Genomic DNA, 16,023 nt, shown 5'->3' on the forward strand with positions numbered 1-16,023 from the left:
GCTACCTGGTGTCACCTGTCATGTGGCTCCCTCCACAACCTGACAGTCTGTCTCTTCAAAGCCAGTGGAACTGCATCTCTCTGGCTTTGAATCTCCCCTAAGTCCTGGGTCCTTTCATTTAAAGGGCTCACCTGATTAAGTCAGGCCCAGCATCAGGCTCCCATTGGATTAACTCAGAATTAACTGATTAAGAACTGTAATTGTATCACAGAATCCCTTTACCTTTGCCAACCCCTTTACCTTTGCCACATACGGGAGCCTGCTCATGGGAAGACTTTCCTGTCTCATTTACAGGTTCTGCCCACACTGGAGGAGAGGGAAGGATACAGGACATGTACTGGGGGGGGGGGGGTCTTTTGAGGCCGTCCTAGAATTCTGCTGACTACAATATTTTCAGTGATCTTAAGAACATAGGAAACCTATGTTCAAGTCATTGGCTTAATATGCCTATGCAGTTATGGAAAGTGTCCACAGGCCAACATACTTTATTTTTGCACACCTCCCTTCAATATATTGTATTCTACTTCTTTGCTAACAGAAATAATGCTGTGTTGTACCTGCATCACACTTATCAGAGCAATTCAGTAGAAATGCTTCTAAAAACCAGTGAAAACCAGTGATAACCAGTGATTCCTGTGAACGAAATGGGAGATAAGCAGCCAAGGTCAATGCTATGGTCTCCCATCTATGAGTGTCGGTACCTCCCCCCCTCTGCTCCTAGTTCTGCTGGGTTCCCCTGAAGAAACTCAAAGGCAAGTGAGGAGATGAAGAAAACACATGGTCCTGGATGAGCCCTGAAAAAAATAAGGATGCCTCAGTGTCTGAGGGTGCCCGCCCCTCTCTGTGCTTGCCTTCCCACAGACACTCCGAGAACGTTTGATGGAAGGGTGGCTGAACAACGAATGAACGTGCAGATCCCATTGACCTCTTGGATTCTTTTCTGCTTTGCTAGCATAACATATTTTATGCATTTTCCTATAACTTATTTTTATTCAATTTTTTTTTGTCAAATAACAGAAACTTCTTTTTCCAATTTCATGTATGTCTGATTAGATTTGCTCATGGTTGTATAGACTGTTGGTAATGGAAAATAACAGGGGACCTGGATCAAGGCCTTTCCTTCTCCAAGTGTGGGCAGGACCAGCAGCAGTGGAATCTCCTAGGAGCTGCCCAAACACAGAGAGCCTTAGGTTGCTCCGGCACCATCTGTTTACTTAGAATATGCATTTTCAAAAGATTCTCTGGGTCGCTGTATGCACATGTTTGAGAAGAGCTAGCCATCTTGCCAGAAAAAACCACACAGGTCTCAGGTGGGGGCCTGTGTGTCCCAGGCTTTGGCCTCGACTTTTCAGGCCTCGACCAGAGGTTATTAGGTTCCCAACTACTAGTTCCTCCTGCAGCCAAATGCACCAGAGACTGTGCGTAGAGCTGACCCTCAGTTCAGCCCCTGAAATGAGAGCGAGACTTGCCAACCAAACTGATACCCAGCAGTCAACAGCCTCTCTCCCTGGAGGGGAGCCCACACTGGAGGAAGTCACATTGAAGTTCAGAGCAAGGTGGGCCAGTTTAAAGGTTGTAATAGCTAGCGTCCTGCACTGTTCCCTTCCCCTCCTTACTTCCTGCAAAGAGAGGTGCATCAGAAGCCTCCTCTTCAGGAGTCAGGGCCAGTTTGTCAGGATGGTGCTAAGGACAGACAGAGGGGTCCTTGCTCCTGTGGTTCACTTTCCCTACATGTCATGTAGTCCCCACCTCTTTATTAGCAAATTCTTTCCTAAAGATGCTAATACCATTGTTCAGAAAGCCACCTCATTTTAAAGCCACTGAGGAGAGAGTGCTTCCTCGTTATCTGTCTACTAATACTGGAGTCCATGCCTTTGATGTTTGGTTGAAATTCTTTTTTTGTGATAGTTTTTCTTCAGGCTGCTTGCTGACCATAAGAAAGACCCGCCCTTGCTTGACTACACACAGATGCTGCTTTATTTTGCTTGCCACCCAGACCCTGTGGAAGGGGTCTACAGGGCCCTCAGTGTGGCCACCAGGACTCACATCTTCCAACCAATCAAACCTGCTACTCAGACTACCAAAGAGGTAATCGAGTTCCAAAAATGGCCCAGCCCTGGGGTCTGGAGGGCGATGCCAGGAGATCCTAAACTTCTAACAACAGAGACTGGGTTCTTTTCATTTCTGTATTTTCCTGGGTACCTAACACAAAGCTTTAATATGCTAGGTCTTCAACAAAGCTTTATTCAATTGAATCAAGAACAGGGGACACATTGTCCAAAAAAATACTTTTATAGCAAAATCAAAGTTTGCCCAAAGTTTCTTGGTGGAATCCAAGTTTTCTTTGTAAGGGATAGCCGTTGTTTTGCAAGAAGTGCTAATCCTGATAAATGAGAAAGAACTGGGTATCAAACCAATCTATTTGTCACACTTTAATGTACAACAAACTCAGTCCCTAGACACATCCCACATATACGTGACACTAATCGTGTTCCATGGCAAAGCCCAGGCACCTGAAACCCACAGGCACTTTGTGTCACCTGCATGTAAGGACAAGGAAGCTGGATATTTAATAAAGCCTCACATTCCCCTTAGATCTCTAAAGGGTTGGCATTCCCTGGGTTCTTTAGGTGGAAAAGCCCAGAACAGGGTGCTAATTAGTTTACTTGTTGGATGCCAACTGGCATGACAGTTGAGTCTTGGCCTGATCTTTTGGGGACAGAGCTGTGACTTTCATGATAGATTACTTTTCTCTGTCCTTCCTTGGTGGATTCAGACAGGACAGGGGTGCCGCCCAGTCTGAGCTCCTCAGAAGTCTCAGCCACACTCTCCTTTCGCACGTGTTTGTCGAAATAGAACATGCTGGGCTCCTTGTGGGGGGAGGGATAGGAAGCTCCTGGACCAGCTTTCACATCTGGAAAGAAATAGGCTCTTAGACACAACCCTACATTGCGTCCTTAAGCCGATGAGCCGGCCGACCTTCCCCACCATCAGGGCCATAGTAGGGCCAGACAGAGGCTGAGTAAGCTGACCACTCAAGGCTCTTGAACCCGATGTACCACAGACATCGTTTCAACATGTACACAGCGATAAGTTCAGAAAGGCGTGCTCATTTCCACCTGAGAATGCCGTCTTCTTAGACAGCAGGGAGCCCAGTTTAGATTTTCCCAGATAAGTAAGGAGTTAGATATGTCCCCTCCTCCCTGGAGCTGTGGCTGCTTCTTTTCCAGGATGAGTCTGCATCTGCCTGGAAACTGGCCTCCCTACCCTAACTCTGACAGGACCACACATTGCTTGCCATGAGGTCTCAATTCAATGTCTACCCCCCACCAGACCTTCTCTGACCTGCGATGGTGTTGGACACGCCAGCTTTGCGTCCTCAAAGCATTCTGTGCTTCTCCCTTTATATCAATCCTCATAGGTAACTCTTTCTTCAGGTCAGCTTCCTTTCTGGGAAGTAAGCGCCTTGTGCTCAGGGAAGGGCCATCTGTCTTGTTCTGTGTTCCCAAACCTGCGGCAACCCTGAACCTGAATTACTGGGACAGAGCTCAGTAAATCTTTCATTGAATGAATTGATCAATTAGTTAGCTTAATTAGTTAGCTTTGTAAATCACTCTCTGCATAGAAAAAAACAAATTTGCTTCCCTGAAGGGACTCCATCTAATTTCCCTTATTCATGCAGGAGAGAATGGATCAATGATGTCCCAAACAAGGAGGGAATATAGAACAAAGGACATATTAACATGAGGCCTTACCAGTCAGAAGCGAGGTTTACGCCTTCTTTCCCACTTCCCTATCTTTGCTCTTGCTATTTCTTCCATCTGGAGCACCCTCATCTCATCTGGAAGGCTCCAAGCCCCCTCCCCCCCAGCCCCCAGTGTCCAAGGCTGGTTTCAGCTGCCAGACCATCCATGAAGCTCCCACTGACCCCACAAGCAACACTGAGCACCCTCCCAGCTGGGCTGCCTGAAACACCATCGCATGCTCAAATGCAGTCACTCAACAGGTATCTATCCAGCACCTCTGAGCTGGGGACAACCCTTGACCTGGAGATAAAATGGGTAAAATATCAACTACGCCAAATGCTAACATGTTATAGGGAAAAAGAGACCACAGGAGTAAATACAGGAGTCGGGGTAGGGTGGCATTGCTAGGGAGGGTGGTCACAGATGGTCTGTCTGTGATGAGACACACAGAGGCCTGGATAAGGTGAGGGAGCATTGTGGATCTCTGAGGGGCAGCATTTCAAGTGAAGACAACGGAAGTCCTACACCGGGGCCACGCCTGGTCTGTTCCACGGAACAGAGCGTCAGCCATTGTAGCTGGAGAGCAGTGAGCTGGATGAGCAGTCAGAAAGGAAAGTGAGGGGGAGAGCGCTCAGAGGGCGTGGCAGGCCTTGGTTCTGCCAAGTGATCAGAGGATAAGTTCCTGGAGTGTGGCCACCTGACCCAGTGTGTGGGATTTCTTAGGCTGCCGCCCTGAGACCAGACCACAGGGGAACAAAAGAGGCGAGAAGGGGAGCTAGCTATTCAGGAAGGGCTTTGCTTATCTATCAACTCCTACTGCTCAGTCATTTGTACCTTGAGTCTGGGACAAGATGTTACTCCGAAGTGGCTGCCACGTAGCAAGTGTCCAATTATTTGTAGCCATGGCAGGACAGAAGGGAGGAAGAGAGAGGGGAACGAATGGAATCCACTCTGGTAAAGCAGAGGAGAATAGGCATTCCAGGCAGAGGCACAAACAGGTGTAGGAACTGCAATGAGCCAGAAAGGCCAGGGGAGAAGGGAACCTTTGCTAGGACTGTTGGTGGGTAGCAGCCAGCCCAGCTCCTGCAGAGCACTGACTCCCTTCCATCCCTGAATCACTCATTCAAGGTCAGCTGCTGCCCCCCTCTGGGAAGCTGCTCTCCTGCCATGCTTCTCTCAAGAGCTCTTCAAAAGCCCGAGAACACTGCACCAGAACTGGCCCACAAGTATCGGACACCAGAGGGAACCTGTGAGGGGCCAGAGGTGTGGAACACACGTGTTTCACTCCACATGGCAGGCCTGTTCCTGGCTTGGAGCGTGTCCTAGGAGCTTCGACGTACAGAATCCACCCACCTCCCTCATTCTTGCTTGTGCTGCCATCCTGTTTCTATCATGCTTCTCTGTTTCTGTGCCCTTTCCAGAGCTGTGTTCTAGTTTCCTGGGCAACCTCATCCCAGGAAGCCATAACGAGCCTGCTTGGAAATAACACCTCCAGCAGATCCGTGTTCACTGAATGAGTTCACTGACCCGTGTTCACTGAATCAGAGCTCTGCTTTTGCTTTCCACGTAAACAACTAGAAATCTCCCCAATATTTCATTTTTTCTGACTCCGTTTCTGAGACTCAAGCTGTTCTTTCAGATGTGGCGCAGACCTTTTGTTCAAATCCACTTCTTCTTGGGTAATTTAAAAGACGTTCAAAAGCAAAGCATTGATGAGTAGGCAGTATTCTCAGTGAAAGTTTAAATAAATTGACATTCTGGAAATTGGTTCATTCTGATCTATGTAGTGTGGGGTTAGGATGTGGCAATTTAGAAAATTGTGAGCTTGAATCTCCCACATTTTGAAAGTCTTATTCAAGTCACTTAGCAGAGTGTTTGAGGCCCTGGGGTTCAAAACACACAAATTGTATTCTGGTTTGCTCTTTGACACTTAGCCTACATTAGTTCCATTAGTGACATGTGCTGCCCCTGTGATGGGGGTCTGAACAGATGGAATACAGAGGCGTGGTCAGGCATGTGTGCTGGGCGTGCTCAGGGCTGCCTCTGAGAGTTAGCCAAATGTGATGTCATGTTTGCTAGTGTCGCGATCTGATGATAATGGGGCTCACACAGAATTTTGATGCCACCAATAATTGCTTATTCAGAAGCACTGGCTCCCCTCGAATCTGGCATCCGTGGTTTTGATCACACACCTACATTCAAAATCGGGGTCTTTCCCAGACATCTGTTGGAGAAATCTCCCTTGCCGTGCCTCGTGGTCCTGCCGGGATGCTGAGCTGGCTGCTTTGGTCTCCATCTCCACCTCGCTCCCTTCCTTCCCCTCCCTCCAAACCACTAATTCTACTCTGTCCCAACCCCTTCGACAGCAAAATGGCAAACATTTAAATTGCATCCTCTGACATGAGTAAGTTAAGGATACTTTGTTAAGATTTCAAATATTGAAATAGGGACCTTTTAGCTAAAATGAAAAATATATTAATCCCATGATGATTATGGCCGGCCTCTGGACAGCTGGTCGCTCTCTAAGTGTTGTATTGTCCTGGGAAACTACTGATGGGCAGCCAGTGTGAAGTTCACCGAGTTTCCTAGGTGCAGACAGAGGTCATTTCACATTTCTGCCATGCAGCATTTCAGTTGTTTAAAATGGAGAAAAAGATGGATGGATGGGTAGACAGACAGACAGACTTAATTCCAAAATCTTTCACCTGGAAGATGATCTCTTTCTCTCTCTCTCAACTAGATTTAATTCCCAATTTACCAAAGGATGTAGAGATCCTACCCACTCAAAGCTAGAAAAAATGCAACATGTCTTCATGACACTGCCTACAGCTGCTACAAACCCCTATAGATAGGACTAAGGACTACAACAGGTTAAATTCTATCCTACATCCTAATCCTTGTATTCATGGGATTTATGTAAGTATTTAGAAAGAACATGCATGGTCTATGCACTTAATGCTTCTCCTGAATTGAATTTGAAGATATTGGCACCCTTCTCTTATTTTTAATCCTAGATTAGTACTTTTCCTTTCTTGAGGCAAAGAATCAAAACCCAGGTGTTCTCTGACATCAGGCCAGTCGACATCCTGTTAATGCCCATTTTCCTGTAGCAGATCCCTAAATGTCGGTGACAGCATCACCAGAACCACACACACATTTATTATAGTAAATTCAATAACTACAAATCTGTCAAGATTTGGAAAGTACAAAACAAAGTAAAAAATAATAAAACTACCTGTTTCACTGCTTGGAGGTAACCACTGTTAACTCTTTGTTGTATCTGTTTCTGTTTTCACTAATAAGTAGAGAAATATAAGAAAATTAAAATCTTAGTATATTCATTCTTTTGTGTTCTGTTTTCTTTTTGTACTTATTCTAACTCTGTTCTCATGTCACTAGGTATTCAATTTCTAAACCAAAATTTTCAGGGCCGTATAGTCTTCTGCTATGGAAAAAATATTATAATTTATATCATCATTTCTTCATTTTTTTGAACCATAGGTTTTATTTTTGCTGTAAAGAACACTGAATGACCATCATATACAAAAGTCTTTGTGCACATGACTATTATTTTTTTAGAATAAATTTTTCAATCTATAACTATTGAGTCAAAGAGTAAGAATATTTTTCAGGTTTTTGATACATAAGTCAGAGCAGAAGCAATGTACTCTTTACCATCCTCAGAACGTCAGTGCCTGAGTTCATGACTCCCAGCCAAGTTCCAAAGAGCAGTATAAGAATCACAACCTGACTTTCTATATTCAGTTTGTTTTCTCTTTTGCCTTCTGACTGTTTAGTCAGGTTTAACTTCCAGCATCCAAACAAATATTTATTTTACTTATAATCTAGCAAACTTGAGAAATGAACTTGCTGTGACTTCTCATCTGTAGTCAATTTCTAGAGGCAAATTTTGTTATAAATCAACACAAATATGGAGGCATTCATTCCAGTGCCCATTTCCTGAAGAATCTGACACGCTTGGCAATGAGTCAAAACACGTAGAGCATGACTAAGACACATCTCACACCAGGGGCTCTCCCAGACTACAGCAGGACTTGTCGAGGGTTCTGTGACTTCCAGTTTAGCGAACATCATTTCTTCTAGACTGTGTGTAGCTAGCTGGTGGCAGGCACTGTCATGCCAGGGCATAAAAAGTGTGTGGCAGAATTGGTGCTTTTCAGATGTCTCCATGACGAAAAGACCTGCGTCTGACTTCGTGGTCCCATCCTTTATCCAGGCAGACCTACTCCTTCACTGACATGATGAGTCCGATTCAGGAATTCCTGAAACCAAGGAGAACTTTCTAAGCGAGTAAAGGAGGGAAAAGGAAGAAGAAATTCCTGAAAACGCCAACACTGAAAAGATTTCTCTGGAAACGTTGCTCAGAGTGTTCCAAGGAGAAAACAAAGTGCAGGACGCCAGCCAGTTTGCCAGCCACGTGCAGACAGAGGACGTTTTCTCAGAGGTTCGTCAGACGTGGGGAGGGGGCAAACCTGTACATGAGAAAAGTTGCTGCAGTTAGAGAGTAAAAATTTTCATGAAATTTCTTTATTAAGTAAAATACCATTTTTTAACATTTGCAGAATGGTAAAATCATTAATTCCATTGTTTATCTTTTAAAAAGAAATTTGTAAAAGTATTTCAGGACCTGAATTCCAAGGATCTGGAGCCAATGGAAGTTACTGTTCTTTTGAAGCATCCATTTATTTAGGACCTGATTTCAAGCTACCCAAACTATAAAATAGCCCTGAGTACTTCCCAAAGGCATCCGCATTGGGCTGAACTCAGGTTCAGGGCATGGGGTGGGGGTGGTATTTGCAAATGTAGACTAGCAGAGGGTGGGAAGAGGTTGTACTCAGCCAGAACGGGGTCCAGGGAAGCTCAGCTGGTTATAGCATCAGGCGAGGACACCAGCCTTCAGTGCCCAAGGGCAGGAAGGCCAGGCGCAATGGAGACAGCAGTCAGCACTAGGGATGCAGGTGGAGGAGACCAAGATCCCCAGCCAGGGGCCGGCACGTTCATGGTACATACACAATGGTCTATGTGGTACATATAGTCACAGTACCTAAGAAAGGCTAGGTGCCAGTTCCACCAGGGAAACTGTTCAAGATGAGAAAACTGAGGACAAAACCCGTACAGACTGACTAACTGACTAACCCAGCAGAAGGAAGGATGGATGAAAAAAAGAGCTGCAGCTCAGAGCTCACACAGCAACCAAGGAAGTTGCAATCCCAGGTGCCAAATGTGCCCAACTGTGGCCCGTCCCAGGTCTCCACCAGCAAGGGCTGAGGAAGGCAGAGGTGACTCCTTTCAGAACGTGGCAAGTCCCTGTACCCTCTCACATGCCGGCTCAACAGCATAAAGTTCCCTAATTTGGCTCCTGCTAGTTGTTTATTGGACTAAAAAGTGTTTTCTGAGTTTAAGATAAAAGCACTTTTTTACACTGATGAAATCCAGGTGGTATAAGATGCATTTCTCTTGACTTTTCAGTGAGAACTACCTATGCCTCAAAATTAGACTTTCTAGACTTAAATATCTTTGTATCTAGATTTATTTGTTCAAAATTGGTGGTCTTTTTTTATTACGTTTACTAGTAATAATTGGAACTGGTCTCTAATAAGCTAACAGACCTTAGGGCTTTCTAATAGTAAAGTGTGATTATAGCATGTAAGCACACGGACTCTAGAAGCAGAAAGTCACAGGGCTGAATCTCAGCTTCATCACTCCCTGGATACATTACTTTAACTTCTTGATCCTGGCTTTCTTGTATATTAAATAGGGATAAGAGCCACTCCTATTTAAAGGGTTGTGGTGAGGATTAAATGAGATTGTGGTCTGGAGCACTTGCCACAGTATCTGACACATAGCAAATGCTGCAGAAACGATGGCGGTTCTGATTACTGGTCAACACTTACTACTGATGCCAGTAATACAAGGATCCATGGGGGACAGAATGAGTGCAAACACAATTGCTGCTCCCAAGAAAGCAATCCACTCATGTCTGCAAGAGAATTTTTTATGCAGGAGTTACAGGAGAATGATTTATGGTAAACCATGCAAGTCCACAATTATAGAATTCAGAACATGGGGCTTCTTTGTATGTGTGTGCTGGAAGCTGAGCCTTTAAGGATGGCCAGGGTTCTGGAAAGCAGAGGGAAAGGAGAGGATATCTAGCTGGCTTTTGGTGCTGGGTGCAGAGGAGGCAGCATGCTGGGTGGGAGGTAAGGAGGGGGCAAAGGTGCGGACCATGGACACAGGGGAGGATCAGGACCTGACCAGCCAAACAGCGATCTGTGGAAGGCTCAGTGATCCCATCAGAACTGTAAGATCAGGCCAGATTGTGGTGAGCCCAGAGGTCACCCAGTGAAATCTGGATTTGACTTAAAAAGCAATGGAGAATAGATCGGCTTCTGAACTGGGGTGTGAGAAGGTATTAATTTCTTCACCCTTAAGTGTTTCTTGGTCTCTTAACCATATCATATCATTATGCCTCTATGTTTGATAGGACCCTTTTAGCAATTATTATTTCCCTTTATTTAGATAGATCTGAAATATTTGGAAACATGGTTGGCAGTTATCCCAAGCTGTTGTATTCATACATTCTACAAACATTTGCTGTTTGCACTGAAACTAGTATATTGTATATCTCTTTTCATCATCTTGTGTTTCACATTTCCATTAATAAAATCAGCTTTCTTTCCCACTTCAGATGAGGAAGGCATAGATCAGTACGGCCCCAGAACAAGTGGGGACACAGCACATCAGAACTAGACAAAGGGTTGGTGAGAGGCAGGTGGGTCAGTGTCACTCGTGGGATGGGATGAGGGAGTCACCAGCTGTGGAATATGCCCTCCTCTTCCCTCTTGTCAAACACCATTCTGTGTGCAATGGGTTCCAGAAACCCATCATTTTAGACTGTATTTCATCCTGTGTGTTCTGTCCCATGTTCCAGGGAAGAGCCCTTTTATTTTGAACCAGTAAAATTACTTTCAAAATCCCTTGGAATTATGGGTAATAGGATTCATCTTATATTTCCAAAAATAAGTAGGAGCATAAAGCGATACCATGAGTAGGAGAAAAAACTCCCTACAATGCCAGGGCAATTTGGGATCATCCAGATTCTGCCAGAATGACTAAATATGATTCGCTTGCAGAGAAGGCTCTTTTCATCCCTTTCTTGAGAAAGGAACACAGCCCTCAATGACTGCTCCGAGAGCCAGCCTCCTGAGGCAGTGTTTTGACGCTGGGGAAGCTGAGGTCCTCGTGGACTTTGAAATTTGTGCACTCACCTTATCTGGTAAGGAGTTTCATCACTTTGCAGCGCACCTCAGCTGAAGTCCTACTGGCATTTTGGACAGCACAGGTCTTTTCTGCACAGCACTGTCTCCAGGGTGGCAGGATAGCTAACATTTGGGCCAGTACCCACTGTATTCCAGAAGCACTTTGACATATTGAACCCCTAGACTACCTCTGCATGTTCCCCAGTCTTCCCTGGTGTACAGGACCCCTTGGTGTCTGGCCCCAGTGACTGAGTTTCACAGTCCCAGGATGGCCTGACACTCTAAGAACACAGAGAGAGTTGTCTGTCTGCCTGTCAGTCAGTCCCTTCAGTCTCACTCCTTTGTTGCCAGAGTGCTTCTGCTGAGTCAGCTTCTTCATTCTCCTTGACCTTCACTTCTCCTCCTTGTTGCTCCACTAAGGATGCTAATGAGAGGGCTGTGGACCACCTTAATCAGGACTCACTCATGATTGCAAATCAAGGGGAGGCGAGCCTGTGATCTGTAAAGACTTAATTTTAATTCTGTTATTCTAAAATGAAAGAAGTTCCCTTTCCAGTACCATGTTCTATTCTCATTTTCACTAAGCAGAAAAGGAAAGCAAGAAAGAGGGGGGGGGTAAGAAAGAAAAGGGGGAAAAGGAAAAAAAGGAAAAGAAAAATCTCTGAAGAGTCGGGCACTAGTCTTGTCATCATTTTTGTTCCAGATAGCCATGTACAAATAAATAGATTGCATTTTAAAATGAACTTTAACCACAGTGATGTTATTTGAAGATCTCAAGATAAGTAGAGCAAAAGCTAGAATGTGGTTTTTCAGGTTAAAATGTTGTTTGCTGTTATAAACAGTGGGAAATGAAGGTTGTTGCCTAACAGTCCTGGTGGCTACCAGATCTGTTTACAAGGTGCATGTTTGGAAGCAGCAACATTTTAAAAATAAGTATTTGAAAAAGTCAAGTATGCATATTTATTTTTATATGTTTTACTTTTGCTCCTGCTGGGTGGGCGGGAAGGGGGGGCCTGGCTCTGTGGTTAAGAGAGTGGGCTGGGGACAACACTGATTGAACCCAATTAGTATTTAGGGTTCACACCTACAGATTGTGTGATCTTCAACAAGTGACCTCATGGTGCCTTGGACTCCCCATCTGTAAAATAGGGTTACTTACCATACATATCTCATAGGGTTCTTTTTATTTGTTTTTTTTATTTGTTTTTTTTTCCTGAATTTGGAAACGAGGAGGCAGTCAGGCAGACTCCCGCATGCGCCTGATGGGGATACACCCAGCACGCCCACCAGGGGGCGATGCTCTGCCCCTCTGGGGGGTTGCTCTGTTGCGACCAGAGCCACTCTAGCACCTGGGGCAGAGGCCAAGGAGCCATCCCCAGCGCCCGGGCCATCTTTGCTCCAATGGAGCCTTGGCTGCAGGAGGGGAAGAGAGAGACAGAGAGGAAGGAGGGGGGGGAGGGGTGGAGAAGCAGATGGGTGCTTCTCCTGTGTGCCCTGGCCGGTAATCGAACCCAGGACTCCTGTACGCCAGGCCGACACTCTACCACTAAACCAACTGGCCAGGGCCCCTCATAGGGTTCTTGTATGGATTAAATTACTTAATACATATAAAAGTGCTTGGCAGACACAAATCATTCAATAAATATTAACTAGTACTATTATTACTATTATCAGGAGTGGTATGTTGGTAATTGCAGTGCGTGGGAAATATTCTTGAGCTCTGTAACATTGTACGTGGCATGACATTTCTTGATCTCAGCATCTGCTCTTGGAGAGAAAAAGAGGCTGTCACCAGTGCAGTGCCGTGGGGAACAGAAGGTTCAGACTGACATCCCAGAAAAACCCACATGGAAAATACTGATGTGGAAAATTCTGATTTTATGTTGGATTTTACAGTTATTCAATCAAAGTCACTTATTTAACCCCTGTTTTCTTGTATCTTACACAAAAAGGTTATTTTCAAATAGTGTTCCTAAATTGTTAAGGAAATGCTCCACTTAAATGTGGCCAGATCAATGAGAATACTGGCACTTAGTTAATAGTGAGAAAAGTCAATTAATTTCCTATGACAAATACAATTAGGGGACCAGGGAACATGCAGATACTCCAGTACGTCCAGCCTTTTGTATAGTGTATTTGCACCAATGAAATAAAAGTTGGGTTTGCATCTCATGTGCATAATTAAACAACTTTCTTTGACTTGTTTGCTTTTCTGATGTTCTTGTTTAATAAAAAAATATCAAATCCTTCGTTTTTTTATCACTTCATATTTATTTTGAAATATCCACTGATTTTTGTGAGCAGTACACATTCACAAATGCACAGAAACACAATTTTCTGCACCAACCTAGTGTAGTTTTTATGGTAAACACATGCCAACTACATATAAATTTCTTTCAGCAAACCTTTAAATTGAGCATATAAAACTTTAAAATTAAGGTTTCCGTTCAATAGGAGGTAACAATAAATCTTTCAGTGTTAAAATCAGAATGTCACAGGAGACTTTCTGTGAAGATCCAATTAGACAAAGACAAAACACCTATAAATATAAGTGTGATCTGAAAGGACTTTCATCCTATTTTGTCTTCAAGGTATCTGACTTTCAACTATGCTCCAATCTTCTGCCTTGTCTTTCTAACAAAATATGATGGCTGCTGCAGTGCTTTGGTTTCTAGAGCACCCAATCAAACATGTCTAGACTCTCTCAACCAAGCTTTTTTCAGTTAACTGCTCCTGAAAATTATGGCCTGTGATTTCAGCTATAAACTTAGCCAAGATTGGTTTAAATATCTGGAGTTTATAATTCTCCCCATGCCACGGAGTGTCAGATAATCACAGATCAGTTCACTCCTTAATCCTCAAGTTGACAGTCAATAGTCAGTTATTAGGTATAGTAAATGTACTAGTCAAAGAAGACCTGCCATTCAGGGTTGTGGTGGGTATGATCACTGTAGTGAACAACCATTCCTTCTCACTGAATTCACTCAAGATTATTGGCCTTTGGCTGTAGAAGGTTTGTGTTTTCAAAGAAAAGTTTCTTCAAGAAAGTGATTCATTATGATTCCTGGGAGTGACTGGTATAAGCAATGTGTGTCACTGGGCCGAACAAATTCATGTCCTCGTGAGTGCAGCGGCCACATTCAAATTAAAACCTTTGCAACCCAGCTCTGGAGAAACATATTCTTAATGCACTTCCCTAAATTTGTGTGTGTGTCAGGGTAGGTGGGGGCCAACTGGAAGCCACATAAACGTAATTTTCCATTTTCCATGTGGTTTTATACTCCTTCGACATTGTGATAGTGTTCTAAGTTTACCTTAAAAAATATCTGTGATTTAAAGTGTAAGCAAGCTGGGTTTTTGAAGTGGATAAAAACCAGATCCTTCTATCCTTGATCTTAAAAATACATGATGAAATGTGACAATGCCCCCCATCCCAATAATCTGCTGTTCTAAAATACCACAAAGTTATAGACATGATTAATTCAGCATTAGAACCTTCCTTTAATAGAAGGTGAATACTGCTTTTTATTTGTTAATAAAGTAATAATCTTATGGCTTACCTACTTTGTACTAAACTGTGCAGCTACTTTTATAAATGTTATTTAATCTAATATGAAAATTCCATCATTAGATGAGGAAAAGCAGGCTCCAGGATCTCTGATATTTTTTCAAGGGTATGACCTGTAAGTTGCAGGGCAAGATTCAAACTAAATAGAGAACAATTTTGTCACAAGAAAAAAATCAAAGCCTACTTACTGTTTCATCAGTGCCATAATTTGATAATCATTAATCTGGTCATTTATAAATGTTTGCAGCTTCTCTTTGAATCTCTTCTCTTAGGATATTAAAATGATTCTCCAAAGGAGTGAACACGTACAAGGAAGTGATGAAGAGAGATCTCCGTCAAGACTTACATAGGAGAAGTGAAAACAGAAGAGTGTGACTTTTATAATTTGATAATGAATCTTCCAACATCAAATGTAAACATGGTGTTTGTCATATGTGTTATTGTTGTAAGTGTAATGGCCCCCAACAGGTTATGAGGGTACCAGAATAAGATATTCAAGAATCAATACATGAGCAATGCCTATGAGAGGCATCTGGGTGAGGGAGATGCAGTGAAAAGTCCCCCAGAACTCCACACCAGGGCAGTTTTGCTGTGGACTTTTTGTTGCCCTTGTTCCACGTGCAGTAAAATTCCAAGGTTCATCCCACTGGCTAAGGAGAATGCGACATTATCAACTGCTGGTATAGTCATTCACAGTCCTTTCGTGGTAGAATATGCTGTTTCCTATATTGATAGATGTACAATTGTATCTTTTTAGTTGTTTAAATTAGCAAACCAAATTCAATGATGTTTATCACAAGAAAGTATTTTTTAGGTGAGTGGTAACATATTCTCAGTGGCTCGGCTCCTATGAAACACTCTCTGGGGCTCCACACTGATTACTCCTTCCAGGGTTCACTTGCTGGATCCTCCCCTTATAAACGTTGCTGGATCTCCTAAATGTTGGAGGGCCTCTTCTATGCACAATCAATCCCTGGATGATTCATTCGTTTCCATGATTTATGGGTGATCTAGAAGCTAACACTGAAATTTCTAATCCCATCTATCCTGCAAACTTTTCTTTCACTGTCCACTTGATTACCACATGGATAGGTCATAGTTATTGCAAAAAAAAATGTCCACAGCTAACAGGAGACCTTTGTAAGTCAGGTCATGTCACCCTCCTGCTCCAGTCCTCTATTGGCATCCCATCTCATGCAGAGTCTAGCCCAAGCCCTCACCTTGATCTTACCCCTTGCCACCTCTCTGATCTCATCTCTGGCTCTTCTTCCCCTTACCCGGTCTGCTAAGGGGCAAATCCACCTTGTTGATTCTGGAAACACACCATGCACACTCCTGACTCGGGGCCTTTGCACTGTCTTTCCTCTCTGCCTGGAAAATTTTTCTACTTAATATCTGGGCTTACCCTCTGACTTTCTTCAAGTCTCTG

General features: G+C 43.8%; 1 protein-coding gene across 1 annotated transcript in view; it reads left to right on the top strand.

Moving 5' to 3' along the window:
* The window catches only part of SPEF2 (sperm flagellar 2), a 167,731-nt gene extending 152,778 nt beyond the window's left edge, over nucleotides 1-14,953 (top strand). Inside the window, 6 exon segments of the mRNA XM_066244327.1 lie at nucleotides 1,909-2,088; nucleotides 7,988-8,024; nucleotides 8,027-8,211; nucleotides 8,371-8,490; nucleotides 11,518-11,520; nucleotides 14,867-14,953. Of these exon segments, the coding sequence (XP_066100424.1) occupies nucleotides 1,909-2,088; nucleotides 7,988-8,024; nucleotides 8,027-8,211; nucleotides 8,371-8,490; nucleotides 11,518-11,520; nucleotides 14,867-14,953 (612 nt within the window).
* The last annotated feature ends 1,070 nt before the right edge of the window (nucleotides 14,954-16,023 follow it).

The sequence above is a fragment of the Saccopteryx bilineata genome, chromosome 1 (assembly GCF_036850765.1).
Source record: "Saccopteryx bilineata isolate mSacBil1 chromosome 1, mSacBil1_pri_phased_curated, whole genome shotgun sequence".
Taxonomy (NCBI): domain Eukaryota; kingdom Metazoa; phylum Chordata; class Mammalia; order Chiroptera; family Emballonuridae; genus Saccopteryx; species Saccopteryx bilineata.